A 15,172-nucleotide genomic window follows, 5' to 3' on the forward strand; every position below is an offset into this window, starting at 1 on the left:
CATATGAGGAGAATTAAGGAAAGAAAGGAAAAAAATAGCAAAATAGTTGTGGGGAGAAAACGTCAGCGTGCAAAGGTCAGCACAGAAGGGAATTCCCTGACGCTGCAGCAGGCGGGCGCCCTGGGAGGTAGGGGTGGGCCCCTGTCACCCACCACCTGCAGCTGGTGACAGGCAATGCTCCACTGCAGCTGGCTGGTCTGCCTGGGCTTTGTGCCTAGCCAGGTTGGACACACACGCTGACAGCCCGCTGTGGACCCAGTGGTTCCGGGTAGTGATCTCACACCAGGAGCGTTTTCTTCTGCCAACCTCTGGGAGAGGCTGCCATCCACCAAGGCTAATGTGAGGGTTTCTGGCGAGGCTTCACCATGGGGCAGACACTCAGGGCTCAGTGTGACAGTCTTTACCACCGGCATGCTCCCCACGTCAGTCCTGCCTTCTCAGCCCGGCATTTATGAACCACCTGTCTGCAATCACCCCCAACCCTCCAGCCTGCACCAAGGCATCCCAAGTCCCTTCCACGTACCTCACAGATCTTCTCTAGAGACGGGACAAAGAAGTCATCGCACACTATGGCCAAGGCATAGAACATATACAGTGCCTGCAGAGGAGAGAGGAGACAGGCAGGGTCGGCGAGGGCCCCTCCTGCAGCTGCAGAGGGCCCATTCTACCCCACACTAGGCTGCCAGGGCAGAGGCCAGGCGCACAGAGAGGGGCACACAGGAAAACTCCAGCACCATAGATTCGTCCCCTCAATCCCCTTACTAGCAAATGGGGAAACTGAGGCCCAGAGAGGTGATAACATGCTGAGCAGAGGGAACGAAAACCTGGCCGCTCAGGCTCCTTCCTCTTGCGATCTAATAAAAAACATCTATGTGGTCTCTGCCCTTGGTTTCTGGTACACAGTTCCTGAAACCCATGGAACCTCGGGCATCCCAGGAAGGCCTTCTGCATGTTGATGAGATGACTGGTGGCTGGGGGCACCTAGGGAGCTTCAGGATGGGGGCAGGTCACCAGAAAGACCAAGGCAGGATGAGCGAGTTGGGACTTTAAGCCCCAGCCCCCAACTTCCAGGGAGGACAGTGGGGCTGGAGGTTGAGTGATCACCAGTGGCCAATGAAAGAAGTCAGTCATGCCTATGTAATGAAGCCTCCATAGAAACCCAAAAAGACAGGGCTTCAGGAGTTCCCCCATAGCTGAAGGTTCCTGGAGGGCAGCACGCCTGGGGAGGGCGTGGAAGCTCTGGACCCCTTCCCCCATACCTTGCCCTACACATCCCTTTCTCTGTATCCTTTTTTGTTTTTGAGACGGGGTCTCACTCTGCCACCCAGGCTGGAGTGCAGTGGTGCCATCTTGGCTCACGGCCATCTCTACCTCCTGGGCTCACCATGCTCCCACCTCAGCCTCCCAAGTAGCTGGGACTACAGGTGCACACCACCACACCCGGCTAATTTTGTTTATTTTTCTGTAGAGATGGGGGTCTCATTATGTTGTCCAGGCTGGTCTTGAACTCCTGAACTCAAGTGCCCCCCCAACCTCAGCTTCCCAAAGTGCTGGGATCATAGGAGTGAGCCAAGGCACCCGGCCCTGTATCCTTGGTAATATCCTTTATAATAAATTGGTAAACGGAAGTAAAAGTATTTCCCTGAATTCTGTGAATTCATTGAGCTCTAGCAAATTCATTGAGCCCAAGGAGCGGGTCATGGGAACTGATTTATACCAAGTTGTTCAGAAGCGCAGGTAAAATGACTCGAGGGTTGTGACTGCCGTCTAAAGCAGAAGCAGTCTCGTGAGGCTGAGCCGTTGGTGTGTGGGAGCTGCCGCTGTCTCCAGGTAGACAGTGTCAGAACTGAATTGAGTTAGACACCCAGTGGTGTCTGCTGAATTCTTGGCACGTGGGGAAAAGCCCACACGTATTTTATTGAGCAGAGGTGAGGTCGAATGTGGTGAGCGAGTCTGAGAGCAGGAAAACCACTTTTCGCCCCCACTGTCCAAAGCATCGCTTCTTAAAGCAGCAGTTCTCTGTTCTAGCACCAGAGTCTGCCCTCAACAGGCAAGAGCTAACCCTATGGCCAAGAAGGAAAGCACTCGGAATCACCATTTTAATAATTTAAAATATAATAGCAATCCTGATTTGTCCTGTTCATTTTTAGGGAAGGCATTAAAGCGATCCATCCACTGCCAAAATAAACAGCAACTTGAGATCCAGAATTTCTTGGGATGCTACTTAATAATGTCGGCACCATTAAAACACAAAGGCCTCTGACATTCAGAGGTTCGTGGAGTAAAGAACCCAGATTCTAAGGCTGGTTCTGGAACTGACTTGTCATGTGACTTTGGATTTAAAAACTTTTCTACGTTTTGGTTTCATCGTCTGTCTCATGATGAAGTAAGAACAGATCAGCAGATTTAAAATGGTTTCATATCTGGGGCCTCTCCCTGGCCCATCCCTCTGTTCCGCAGCCAACATGGCTTCACTGAGCTCATCCTCTGTACCAGGAACTACCAAGGGATCAGGGATACAGCAGTGAGGAAGCCAGGAATACCCTCTTCTGTAACTTACCTTAGTGGGCAATAAAGAAGCACACTGGCCAATAAAATATCTACCAGGAAACAGCAGTGCAAAGGCCCTGGGGCAGAATGTGTTTGATGCACTTGAGGAGTAGCAGGTAGAACAGAGAGAGTGGAAACGGAGAATGTGAGGATGGAGAAAGAAGCAAGGACCAGGACACACGGAGGAGAGATGGGTTTTTCTCTAGCACTGGAGGAAGCCATTTCTTTCTTCAAAGAAAAAGTGCTGTGGATGATTTGTTTGCAAAAGAGAGAAAGGCTGGGCTACTTCAGCGAAAACACTGTGATACTCAGCAACTTCATCACTCACTCGTTGTGATTAATAAAGTAGAAGACACATTAGCTGCGGCCAGGGCCTCTGTGGCAGGTGTTACTGGATTTGACTCACTGCCAACATTTTGGGGAAGGGGAGTGAAAAGAAACAAATGGCAGGGGTGTGGGTAAAGGGGAGAGGGCAGGCGGGGACGACCCTGCAACAGAGCTGAGGATTCTGACCTGAATTCACACTCCAGCAACATCACCTCCCAAGAGGCCAAAGGGCCTATCTCTCTCCTGAGCCCTCAGAAACAATGGGGAAGGAAGATGGGCCAAGATGGCACCCCAATTTCTATCTCTTGGGTCACGGAGCACTGCAGGCAAAACCGGCCCCTAAGCTAGGTCCTTTTTGTGCTCTAAAGAAGAGGTGGGTCAGCATTCATCTACCCATTCAAATCAAAACAAGAAAAAACAAGAGGTCAGCAAACTTTTTCTGTAAAGGGTCAGAGAGCAACGTTTTAGGCTTGCAGGCCACAGAGTCACTTCCACAACTACTCTGCTGTTGTGAAACAAAAACAAGCCATAGAATGGGTTTGGCAGTGTTCCAATAAAACTTTATTTATAAAAACGGTAGTATGGGGGATGATTTTCCCATGCTGTTATCATGATAGTGAGTGCATTCTCATGAGATCTGATGGTTTTATAAGGCAGTTTTCCCTGCCCTTGCATGCTCTCTCTTCCCTGCCACCATGTAAGATGTGCCTTTTCCCTTTCCACCATGATTGTAAGTTTCCTGAGCTTTCCCCATCCATGCAGAACTGTGAGTCAATTAAACCTCTTTTCTTTATTTAAAAAAAAAAAAAAAAAAAAAAAAACAGTTGGTAAGCTGAATTTGGCTCTCCAGCCAGTTTGGTAACCCCAGGCACTAAAGGGTTCCTGTGAAATTCCCAGGGTGCACCAGGTTCAGCAGAAACCTGAGGTTTTATCTCAGCTATGCCAAGACTCTTACGAGGCAGGACCACACAACTATGGGACCAATTAGCCACATCCACACTCCCTTAGTGAAAGGGGAGGGAATATAAAGTCAGAGAAGCTTGAAGAAGGATAACTCTATTATGGAAATAATAAGCAGGCCTGTTGTTCAAAATGTGCTGACGACCCTCATTCTAGTCTTCATTTTCATTAATGGTTTACCCTGTTAATTAAAACTTCACCCATTCATTATTTTCTGGTTGTTACTATCTATGTGGGAATTCCAGATTTCACTTTCTTAATTATCTCTTACAGAGAGTAATATTTGGTTGGGTTTAAATACACAAACAGATGGTGCTGGGTGGTCAGAGAAGCTGATCAGGAAGAAAATTTGCTGTGGTTGATCCGAAGCAGAGAAGCAAACCTTGACCAGCTACGTTTCTCCATACCACCCAACAGAGTCAGCAAACCTTTTCTCTAAAGGGGAGATTATAAATATGTTTGGCTTTGTGGGCCATGCAGTATTTGATGCATGTACTCAGCTCTGCCCCTGAAGTGCAAAAATAGCCACAGATATTACAGAAATGAATAGGTATGTCTGTGTTCCAATAAAACTTTATTTAGGGCCAGGCACTGTGGCTCATGCCTGTAATCCCAGCACTTTGGGAGGCCGAGGTGGGCAGATCGCGAGGTCAAGCGTCAAGGCCATCCTGGCCAACATGGTGAAACCTCGTCTCTACTAAAAATATAAAAATTAGCTGGGCATGGTGGCGTGCACCTGTAGTCCCAGCTACTCGGGAGGCTGAGGCAGGAGAATTGCTTGAACCCGGGAGGCAGAGGTTGCAGTGAGCCAAGGTCGTGCCACTGTACTCCAGCCTGGCGCCTGGTGACGGAGACAGACTGTCTCAAAAAACAAACAAAAAAAAACCCAACTTTATTTATAAAGACAGGCATTGGGCCCGACTTGGCTGGGGTTATGGTTTGCCTACTCCAGCACGGCAGAGTGACTTGTAACTCAGCTTTGAACCAACCCCTATTTCTTTTCAAATTACTACTTGACCTCCCTCCACCATTTGTCATCAAGGTCCATCTGAATATGGAGGAAAGTCTGAGAATTACACCACAGTTTTAAACTACAGATGCTCCTAGACTTACAACAGAGTTATAGCTTGATAAACCCATTTTAAGTTTAAAATACTTACAGTGGACCAGGCACAGTGGCTCATGTCAGTAGTACCAGCACTTTGGGAGGTCAAGGCAGGTGGATCATCAGAGGTCAGGATTTAGAGACAAGCCTGGCCAACATGGTTAAACCCTGTTTCTACTAAAACTGGAAAAATCAATTGGGTGTGGCAGCAAATGCCTGTAATCCTAGCTACTTGGGAGGCTGAGGCAGGAGAATCACTTGAACCCAGAGGCAGAGGTCGCAGTGAGCTGAGAACGTGCCACTGCACTCCAGCCTGGGTGACAGAGCAAGACTCCATCTCAAAAATAAATAAACAAATACATAAATACATAAGATACTTTAAGTGGAAAATGCATTTAACCCAATTAACCTACTGAACATCACCGCTTAGCCTAGCCTATCATAAACGTGCTCAGAATACTTAATTAGCCTTACAGCTGGGCAAATTCATCTGGCAACACAGTACTCTGTAGAGTGTTGGCTGTTTGTTTACGCTCATGCCCACATGGCTGACTGGGAGCTGCAATTGCTGTTACTGCTCAGCATGAGGAGGGAGAATCACTGGCCCAAAAAGATAAAAATTCAAAATTCACAGTATAGTTTCTTTATACTTCCAGAATAGGGTACTGAATATGTCTCACTATTGCAACATCATAACACTGAAAAATAGTACTGGGGGACCGTCTACATAGTGATGTAAAGGTATTAAAATTTAGGGATAGTCATGGGAATCCTGACAGCAAGCATTTGTAGGAGATACCACGTGCCATACAACGTTGATGCCCTTGACCCATATTCATTCATATTTACAATCTGTAATGGGCACCATCATCCCTGTTCTATTAAAGCAGAAAGTGGGGTACAGGAAAGAGTTGCATTCCTTTGTTGGCTTGGGGGCCACTAGTTGTGTGACACTGGGTAAGTCACCTAACACATGTAAGACACTATATCTTTGTGGGAAAAGCGTGCCCATTCTCTGCTCTCCTCACCGGGCTGTTACAAAAACAAAAGATCTCAGAACGCCACAGCTCTGCCCGCTGTGCAGAGAGGCTTCACGTGCCAGAAGTTTCGTGACTGCTCTGGGAGGACCACTTACACCAAGGATGTGCAACAAGACGGCTCCGTGCTGTCGCTCCTTGTTGGAAAATAGGTCTGTGGGGAACTCGTGAATCGCTGGAAAACAAGAAGAGATGGCAGAGTGTTAGTCATCTGTGGGCCTCCCGACAAACCTCACCTGACATCTGGGAGCTCACTAAGGAACTGCAGAGCCTAGCTGGCTTTGGACTGATTAGCAAGGAGGCCAGCCATTTCTCAGTCCAGGGGCAGACCAGTGCTCCCAGGAAATAGTTGCTGGATACTAGATTATCCACAGATATTCCAGACCCTTGTAGTTGATCATGTTTTAGATATGTCTTGCATTTTAAAAAACAATATGAAATGCTTCACACACGCTAGGATAGCTAGAATCCAGAACAGATAGTAATAAGTGTTGGCAAGGATATGGAGGTACTGGAATCTCAAATGCTGCTGGTGAAAATGTAAAATGGTACAGCCCTGGGAGACGATCTGGTAGTTCCTCAAAAGATTAAACATAGACCATATGACCCAGCAATTCCACTTGCAAGTGTATGCCCAAGAGAAATGAAAGCATATGTCCCCACTAAAACTCACACATCAATGTTCACAGCCATATTGCTCATAACAGCTTAAATGGGGAAACAATCCAAATCAAGTGCTTTGGGTTTGAGTACCATTCCTGCACCCCCAGGCAGCTATGAGCAACTCACCTGCTCAGTAATAGAGAAATAATCCCTTCTCACCCCCCACTCCAGCATTCAAAATGATCAGTGGATAAACATGCTCACCAATGGACCTACACACAAATGAATTCCATTGCCAGAGATCCTATTTAGGGCACTCTCAGACCTCCACCCATCCTCACCACACCAGCTAAACTGGAAGCTTCCAGAAGGCAGAGATCCATAATTCCCTGTTCGCCATTGCACCCTCAGTGCCTAGGCCAGGCCTGGTACACAGTAGGTTCTCAATCAACCTTAGTGATTGACCAAATAAACAAAGGCAAACTATTACAAAAATGCCAATATGCATCATCTCATCTTACTAGAATATTTTTATTACCCTTGTAAACCCCTTAAACAGCTGGAATGACACCTGGTTCATAGTGGGTGCTTGACAAATGCTTGTTAAATAAACCTCCAGTACAGAAATCTCTTCTCTGCAAATATAATTTGGCCCCAAGCTCTGAAAATGATGCTTTCTCCCTTATATGGAAACTTTTCTGATTTTTAAGATCTGATTCTTCCAGCAAGCCACAGAAAACACCAGCTCCCCAGATACCCAGAAAATGTTCCCACTTTGAAACAAGCAGCATTTAATGAAAAATAGATTCTTTCACTTCCCTCACATCTCTTTCTTTTTTCGTAATCAAACTTCTTTAATAGAGTTGCTGCTGTCGGTTCAAGGGCACGAATTGGTTTCAAGGTTTGTCAGCTCAGAGATGGAGAATCTCCCTATAGAGAGAGACTTGGCATTGTGAGGCCAAGATCTTACTTCCAGGAGAAACGCAGCTGTCTGGGATATTTCAGTGCAGATCAATAGACATTTCTACCATGAAAATTCGAGACATTTCCTGACCAAACCAGGGTCTGAGAGCTGATTGATTTATCCAATCCTGGGAATCAGAATAACATCTTTGAAAATTTTTGAAAAATGAGAAGTTTTGAAAATTAGAATAATATCATCTTTCTACTGCTGGAGACATATCACCTGCTGGAGCAGGGAGGTGACATGGGTTATAAATGGTTTTGCCCTTGGTTGGAACAGGCTTCTACTCACCTTGCTCTGCACACCCATGTGGATGCTGAGGGCTGTAGAGGAGAATGAATGGCAACTATGGCCTTAATTTTGCCAGCTAAGACAGTGGTCACCGGCAGAGCTCCCGACTGCCTTTGCCCCCCCATCCACTGTACCTATCCACGTCTTCATGGCCCATCTTGAACCCACAAGGCAAGCACTAGAGCCATCAACATTCCTGTTTTCAGATGAGGCTCAGAGAGGGAAGTAACCAGCTCGGAGCACCCAGGCATCTACGCCAGCACTCACAGTGGGACCTGATGTTCCTCATCAAAGGTTAAGCCCTGCCTCTAACACTGAGCCGATCTGGCTGAGTGAAAATCATGCCACTTTGTGGGACTGGCGTTCTAGCTTGACCACCCCTGAGCTTGTGTGGCCCTGCTCCCATCCTGAAACCTCTCTGGCCCTGTTTCTTCAGTGGCAATCTGCTTCTACTTCCACTCGTCCGCCTCACGCCTGGCTTTGCACTCCCGTGTGTATGTTGGGGGGCTGTGGAGGAGAATGAATGGCTTCTATGGTGACGAATCAGGCATCCTTATGTGTGGCATGCCCTGGCGTGGATGTCAAAGACTGTGAGCAGTCAGATATCCACCCCACCCTCCCCAGTTGGTGGCTGATAGCTGGGATCAGTCCACTCCACAGTTCAGGATTAAAATCCTCCAGGAACTGGCATGGTGCAGGGGGTGGGTTTGCCGCTATAACAACTTAGAACTGCAGATGTCCCACACAGCTGTTCAGTGCACTGTCTCTAGTAGCAGATAGGCTTAGGTTTCATCCTGATGACCTGTGGGACCTGGGTAAGTTGCCTAATACCTCAGGGACTGCTCCCTCACCTATGAATGAAGATCACAGCAGAACCTGGGCCATAAGAAGTGAGACCACATAAGCACAGTGCTGAGCTCAGCCAGGCTGCCACTCACTCAGCATCACGAACTTACAGACTCATTCCTTGACATCCATTCTGTCCCCACAGCTCCACAGAACACACAACCTTGGTGTATGAAAGCTAAAAAGAAGGCAAAACTGGCTTCTTGGAGAAAGAGAGAAAGAGCAAGAGAATGAGAAAGTAAGAGATGATTCGGGCTACATGAGAATCTGAAGCCAGGAGCAGTTTAATCCCAGGTTCCCAAGAAAACCTTCTTTCTCCTCCCATGGGCTTCCTGGGATCAGGAGTCACTAGGCCACGTTCAAGGGCGTGATGCTTGCGTGTGTGAGGGGGCTGAGCCTGCCCTGTCTGCTCAAATCCTCACCAGAGAGGAGGGAGGGATAAGCACGGAATATACACATGGCTTTTGAGGTCACGCCTAAGCCTTTAAGCTGCAGAAATCCAGAGGAGGAGGGTGGAGGGAAGGGAGAGATGTATCTGCAGGTGGAACCGGGCTCAATGAACGAGGGATGATCCCAGCACCCTCAGTGCCCTGGAGACACGGGGTGAAGGGAAAGGGGGGACAGGAGGGAGGGCAGCTGCTCCCCTTTCCCCTTTGGACCTCAGTGCCCAGAAGTGGCTTCCCTCATTCTTGATCCTGGACACACCCAGGTGTCCTCACACCCCAGGTATCTGCCTCCCTCCTGCGTGCCCATCCTCCACTGTGAGCAGGGCCCAGGGAAGCTGGAGGAGGTCTTTCCTGCCGTTGCCTTCCTGAACATTGGAGGGGAAACTCCAGCATCCTTGGGGACAGACGCACCTCCAATGCTCCAGCACCCTACAATCTGCCATTCGGAGGCCTCAAGGCACACCTGAGCTGCTTTCTTTACACGCAAAAAGCTCCATGGGTGATGTGCTGAATTAGTGCTGCCCATTCAGGGCTCCAAACTTTCACCAACATTGCTCCTGCTTCTCAAAACAGATGACTTTATTCAACAGCATTTACAGAGCACCTGCTTGGTAGCCACTGGACCGTCTGGGAATGGCTGGATGCGACGCCAATGGACTCTGGGCACCCTCAGACATGGCAGCTCTTCCTCTCACAGGGTGGCTTGACTTTTGGAGAAAGGCAAAGTTTCTCAGAAGGTGGAAAGTGATTGAGGTGGGAAAACCCCTGATCCTGAAAGACTGTGAATTGACGTGTGTTTCTTGAGCATTTACTATGTGCCAGGCACTGGACTAGGCGTAGAGCCTCATGGATGTTCCTGGTCTATAGGACAAGTAAACAAATGACCGAGAGACAGTGAGAAGCCTGTTGCGATGGTGCAGCGTAGAATAAGTCCAGGGTCACTGACCTGGGGGAGTTGTTGGGAAATGTGCAGCCAGCCCCAGGAGTGGGTGGTGCCCACATCAAGCCCTGAAGCCTGTTCCCAGTCAATTCTGAGAAACTCATTATTCTTATTTTATTGAGAGGAAGTGGAGGCTCTGAGAGACTAAAGTCACCTACAGTCACACCTACAAAGTCTGGCACAGATAAGAGAAGAACCCAGGTTGGGAGCCCAACCAATACCAGGCTTTCTTTATTGGGGCATTTTAACCCCAAGAGATGTACATGTCAGATCTCCTTCATCCCAGAAGCAGGTCCTGTATTCTTCTTTTTTTTAAAATTTATTGCACTTTAGGTTCTGGGGTACATGTGCAGATCATGCAGGATTGTTGCATAGGTACATACATGGCAATGTGGTTTGCTGCCTCCATCCCCCCGTCACCTATATCTGGCATTTCTCCCCATGTTATCCCCCCCAAACCCCCCCCCCCCCTTCTATCCCCCCCCTACCCCCCCCAATAGACCCCAGTGTGTGATGCTCCCCTCCCTGTGTCCATGTGTTCTCATGGTTCAACACCCGCCTATGAGTGAGAATATGCAGTGTTTAATTTTCTGTTCTTGTGTCAGTTTGCTGAGAATGATGGTTTTCAGATTCATCCATGTCACTACAAAGGACACGAACTCATCATTTTTTATGGCTGCATAGTATTCTATGGTGTATATGTGCCACATTTTCCCTGTCCAGTCTATCGTCAATGAGGCCCTGTATTCTTGTAAGCTCTAAGGGCCATGCCAAGAGGCCATGATTTTGTAGGTCAATTCTGCCTGCAGCCCAGAATTCACGCATACAGAGGTCTAGGCCATTATTAAATGGATCCAGAGAAAATCTGCCACTTACATTCCTTGATCTTGAAACATTTAATGCAAATGACCGCTTCCTATTTGCATATAAATGAACATGTGTGTATATAAATGAACAGATCAATCTACTCATCTATCTTAAATACACTGAAATGCATTCTTCATGGTGTTCAATTGCATGGGTTTTGCACACACAGTTGTGTATCTGCCGCCACACCTCAGACAGAATCGTTCCATGACCCCTAAAATTCTCTTGTGCTGCCCTTTTGCAGCCACCCTCCCTGCACCCCCACTCCTGGTTGTTTAGGCTCCCCAGTTTATCGTATTTTGTTATAGGAGCCTGAATGGGCCGAGACAAATGGGAAATGGAATGATCAAATCCAACAGCCTCTTGTGCAGACCTGAAGAAGCGCACACGGCTGCCAGCACAGCCTCTCCACACTTAGGTCTCCGTAGCCCTGACTGCCAGTGGAAACACGCCCCTATCTGGTGTGCCATACCACTGATGTTTCCTTTCCCCACAGTTTGCCTTTTCCAGAGCGCCATATCAATGGACTCATGCAACATGTAGCCTTCTTAGTCTAGCTTCTTTCCCTTAACAAAATGGTTTAAGATTCATTCGTATCGTTGGGTGATCCCACCTTTTGGAAACATTCTTGCTTAGCTTCTTTGGCCTTCCCTCTCCTCACTCACCCCAGTCTCTTCTTGAGGGTCCCCTTCCCCCGAGGGACTCCTGAATGCTGGTGTTCTTGGGGCTTCACCCTGGGCCCTCTTCTGCCCATGTGACCATTTCCTGGCTTTGACTTTTGAATCTCCACATCCAGCTCACAAATTTCCTTTCTGAGCTCAAGACCTAACACGTCCAGCAGACAACTGAACATCCCTCCTCCGCCATCCTAGAAGCACCTTCAACTTGCCTTCAGTGAACGGCCTCCCATCCATCTGGGTCTGCGAGAAACAAATCCTGACGCTGTCTTTGATACCGCCTCCTCCCTCATATCCTGTGACAGGTAGACAGGCCAATAGGCACTCAGCATCCTCTTCTCTTTCCTTCCATGAACCCTCCCCTCAGGGACTCTAGATATGGGTGTGCAAACTGCACTGCAGGCTCACATGGCCCAGTCCTGCTTCCCGTTCTTAGGAGCTTGGCTCCCTTGCAGCTAGGATCCTGCATGTGAAGCAGGTTCTGCCAACCTAGGGGACTCAGAGGGCAGAAAAGAGGCAGTGTGTTCTTCCTGCTGCCATTTCCACGGGCAACCAAGGTTACAGAGAACTAAGCGTTAAGAGGCTCTCCTGCCAACCTGACCCAATTCCTTATTCCTGCACAGGATGTTACTGAACTTGATCATTCCAGTTCCCACTTGTCTCAGTTCATTCGAGCGGCTATAATAAAATATCATAAACTGGGGTCACTTAAAAGAACAACAATGGAAATGTATTTCTCACAGTTCTGGAGGCTGGAGGGTCCAAGATGAAGGCACTGGCAGATTTGGTGTCTGGTGAGGGCTGGTACCCTGGTTCACACACAGCATCTTCTCTCTGCATCCTCACACGGTGGAAGGGACCAGTAGCTCTCTGGGGTCTCTTTTATAAGGGTGCTAAGCCCAACCACGAAGGCTCCACCCTAATGACCCAATCACCTCCAAAGGCCCCACCTCCTAATACATCACCTTGGAAATTAGGTTTCCACGTAATGCAGAACATACACACATGCAGACCACAGCACTGTTCCTGCAGCCTTCCCTGTAGTGTTGTAAGCATCTCCTTCCCTGAATTAAATTCCTTTCTGTTGAAAATACTAAATGTGGCTTCGATTTCCTGCAGGGAACACTCACTGATACACCCACCTCCTTTTCGGCCAATCCTGCACAAGTCCTGGCAATTCTACTCCTGATCTGCTCTTGAGTCCCTCTGCCCCTTCCTCTCTTGCTGGACCACTGCACTGCCCCCTCACCAGCGTCCCCAGGTCCTCTCTCAATCTGTATCTTCCTGTTTTCTGCAGGGCAGCCAGACAAGCTTTTCATTATGCACTTAGATACATGCCAAAGACTGCATTTCTACCTTCGAGGTCCTGCACGGTCTGGCCCTGCCAACCCTTCTAGCTTCACTCATGCCACCTTCCCTGTGGTGCCCACTGTAGCCATACTGGTCAGGCCTGTGATGATAGGTCCTGGCACAAACCTGGCACAAAGCAAGTATTCATGAAATGCCTATGGAGCGAATGTGCATCGGGCACCTCCCTTCTGACACAAACTCAGGAGCCTCCAGTGTCACCTCTGCCTGAAGGCTCTCCAGGAGGCGGTGCGCTGGCCCTGCCTCCTCTGCCTCTGCCTTCCCACACTGCTTCTTGGATCCTGCACACTGAGCCTTACCAGGCAGAACATTTTTGACGGAGATGTGCTTTCTGTTAGCTGCTTGTTTTTCTTAAACCTTTCAATTAGTCGATTCTCTTTAGGGAATGTAAACTGTGAGTTGAATTTTTTTAAAGGAAAAAAAAAAAAACCCTCCAAACATGCCACTCTCTCTTTGCTTTCTACCCTTGTTAAAAATAACCCCACCTTGTAAGCCTTGACGTTTATTCTGAAACGATGAAACCAAACTGGAAGGCTGGGAAGTAATTTAAATCGCCTCCAACTTTTATTGTTTCAACTTATATAAGGCATATGTTTTAGAAACCATCCCAGTGCCAGGAACCAAAAGAAAAAAAATTGTGATTTGATCCCCCCAACTATACAGTTGAAAATAACTTTGCTAAGAATTTTATGCCTTTCATGGGCAGTAGCTGGAAGGTCTAGGATTTTCTACCATCACCCTCATGTCCCAAACAGGAGTAAAAATAATTAGATTAAGTCACTGACTCAACCAGCAGGAGAAGGAGTTTAAAATCCTGCCTTTCTTTCAGTACATTCCAAAAGAGGTTCAGTGCCATGAGAAATATGCCTGGAAGACTCAGCAACAGGAATGTTCTTTCCTGGAGCAACCACCGTGCAATTTCTACAGCTGGACGAGAGCCCAGGTGCTACGTGGTTCGGCCATTATCCACCCAGGAAAGGAAGTGGACTTGTCAACGTCACAGGGCAACGTTTCCTAAGGTGGTTTCAAAAGAGCCTGGTACTTCTCCCCCATCTCTCTTTCTTCCTCCCTCTCTCACCATGTGATCTCCACACACACTGGCTTCTCTTCACCTTCCACCATGAGTGGAAGCAGCCTGAGGTCTCACCAGATGCAAATATCTACTATTGAACTTATCCAGACATCAGAGTCATGAGTCAAATAAACCTTCTTTGTTTATTACCCAGCCTCGGTATTCCTTTTTAGTGACCGAGACACAAATCCTGTTTGATTTAGGGCCCCACTTATGACCTCATCCCTGCCAACCCCGCCTCTCTCCCTGCCCTGAAGATCCTGAGAGTCACTTAACCCCTCCGTTTTTATTGATTGATTGATTGATTGAGACAGGGTCTTGCTCTGTCACCCAGGCTGGAGTGCAGTGGTGCAATCACGGCTCACTGCAGCCCCAACCTCCCAGACTCAGGCGATTCCCACCATCACATCCTCCCAAGCAGCTGGGACCGCAGGTGTGCGCTACCATGCCCAGCTAATTTTTGCATTTTTTGGTAGAGATTGGGTATCACTATGTTGCCCAGGCTGGTCTTGAACTCCTGGGCTCAAGTGATCTGCCTGTCTCAGCCTCCCAAGGTGCTGGGATTACAGGTGTGAGCCACTGCATACAGGTGCAATGCCCCATTTTAAAGAGGAGCACCCTGAAGTCCAGAGAGGTCACGTGCTTCTTTCAGCATCACAGCTAGTTAACGATAGACTTGCCAGAGCCTGAGTTAATGCAGACAGACAATGGCTGGTCCATACAGGACAACAGGACTCTGACCCACAGCTCCAAAGCAACTAGCCCGGGATTCCAGACCACCACCTCTGCAGCAATTGGCCCAGAATGGTCATATTTTGTCAATGACAGCTACCTTCGCTACTGTTTTCTTCTGCTTCCAACTCAAGACCAAGCAGAAAAAAACAATAGGTTCCCTGTAGTGCATTGAAAAATGTCCCTCCAATAATTCATGTCCACTGGGATCCTTAGAATGTCACCTTATTTGGAAATAAAATTTATTAGTCAGCTGGGGCTGTCATAACAAAATACTACGTCTTGGATGTCATCAACAATGGAAATTTACTTTCTCCCAGTTCTGGAGGCTGGAGGATCAAAGTGCCTGCAGGGTTGGTTTCTGGTGAGGATTCTCTTCCTGGGTGG

General features: G+C 48.1%; 1 protein-coding gene across 3 annotated transcripts in view; it reads right to left on the reverse strand.

The window, feature by feature from the left end:
- Positions 1 to 15,172, reverse strand: part of SLC24A4 (solute carrier family 24 member 4) — a 170,075-nt gene that overhangs the window by 58,561 nt on the left and 96,342 nt on the right. For all 3 annotated transcript variants that reach the window (XM_032287597.1, XM_032287598.1, XM_032287596.1), the window contains exons 3-4: positions 6,078 to 6,154; positions 524 to 598 (exon numbers count right to left, since the gene is read on the reverse strand). In XM_032287597.1, the coding sequence (XP_032143488.1) occupies positions 524 to 598; positions 6,078 to 6,154 (152 nt within the window). The remainder of the gene's footprint in view (positions 1 to 523; positions 599 to 6,077; positions 6,155 to 15,172) is intronic.

Source organism: Sapajus apella, unplaced genomic scaffold (assembly GCF_009761245.1).
Source record: "Sapajus apella isolate SASKATOON/1434 unplaced genomic scaffold, GSC_monkey_1.0 scaffold20, whole genome shotgun sequence".
NCBI lineage: Eukaryota > Metazoa > Chordata > Mammalia > Primates > Cebidae > Sapajus > Sapajus apella.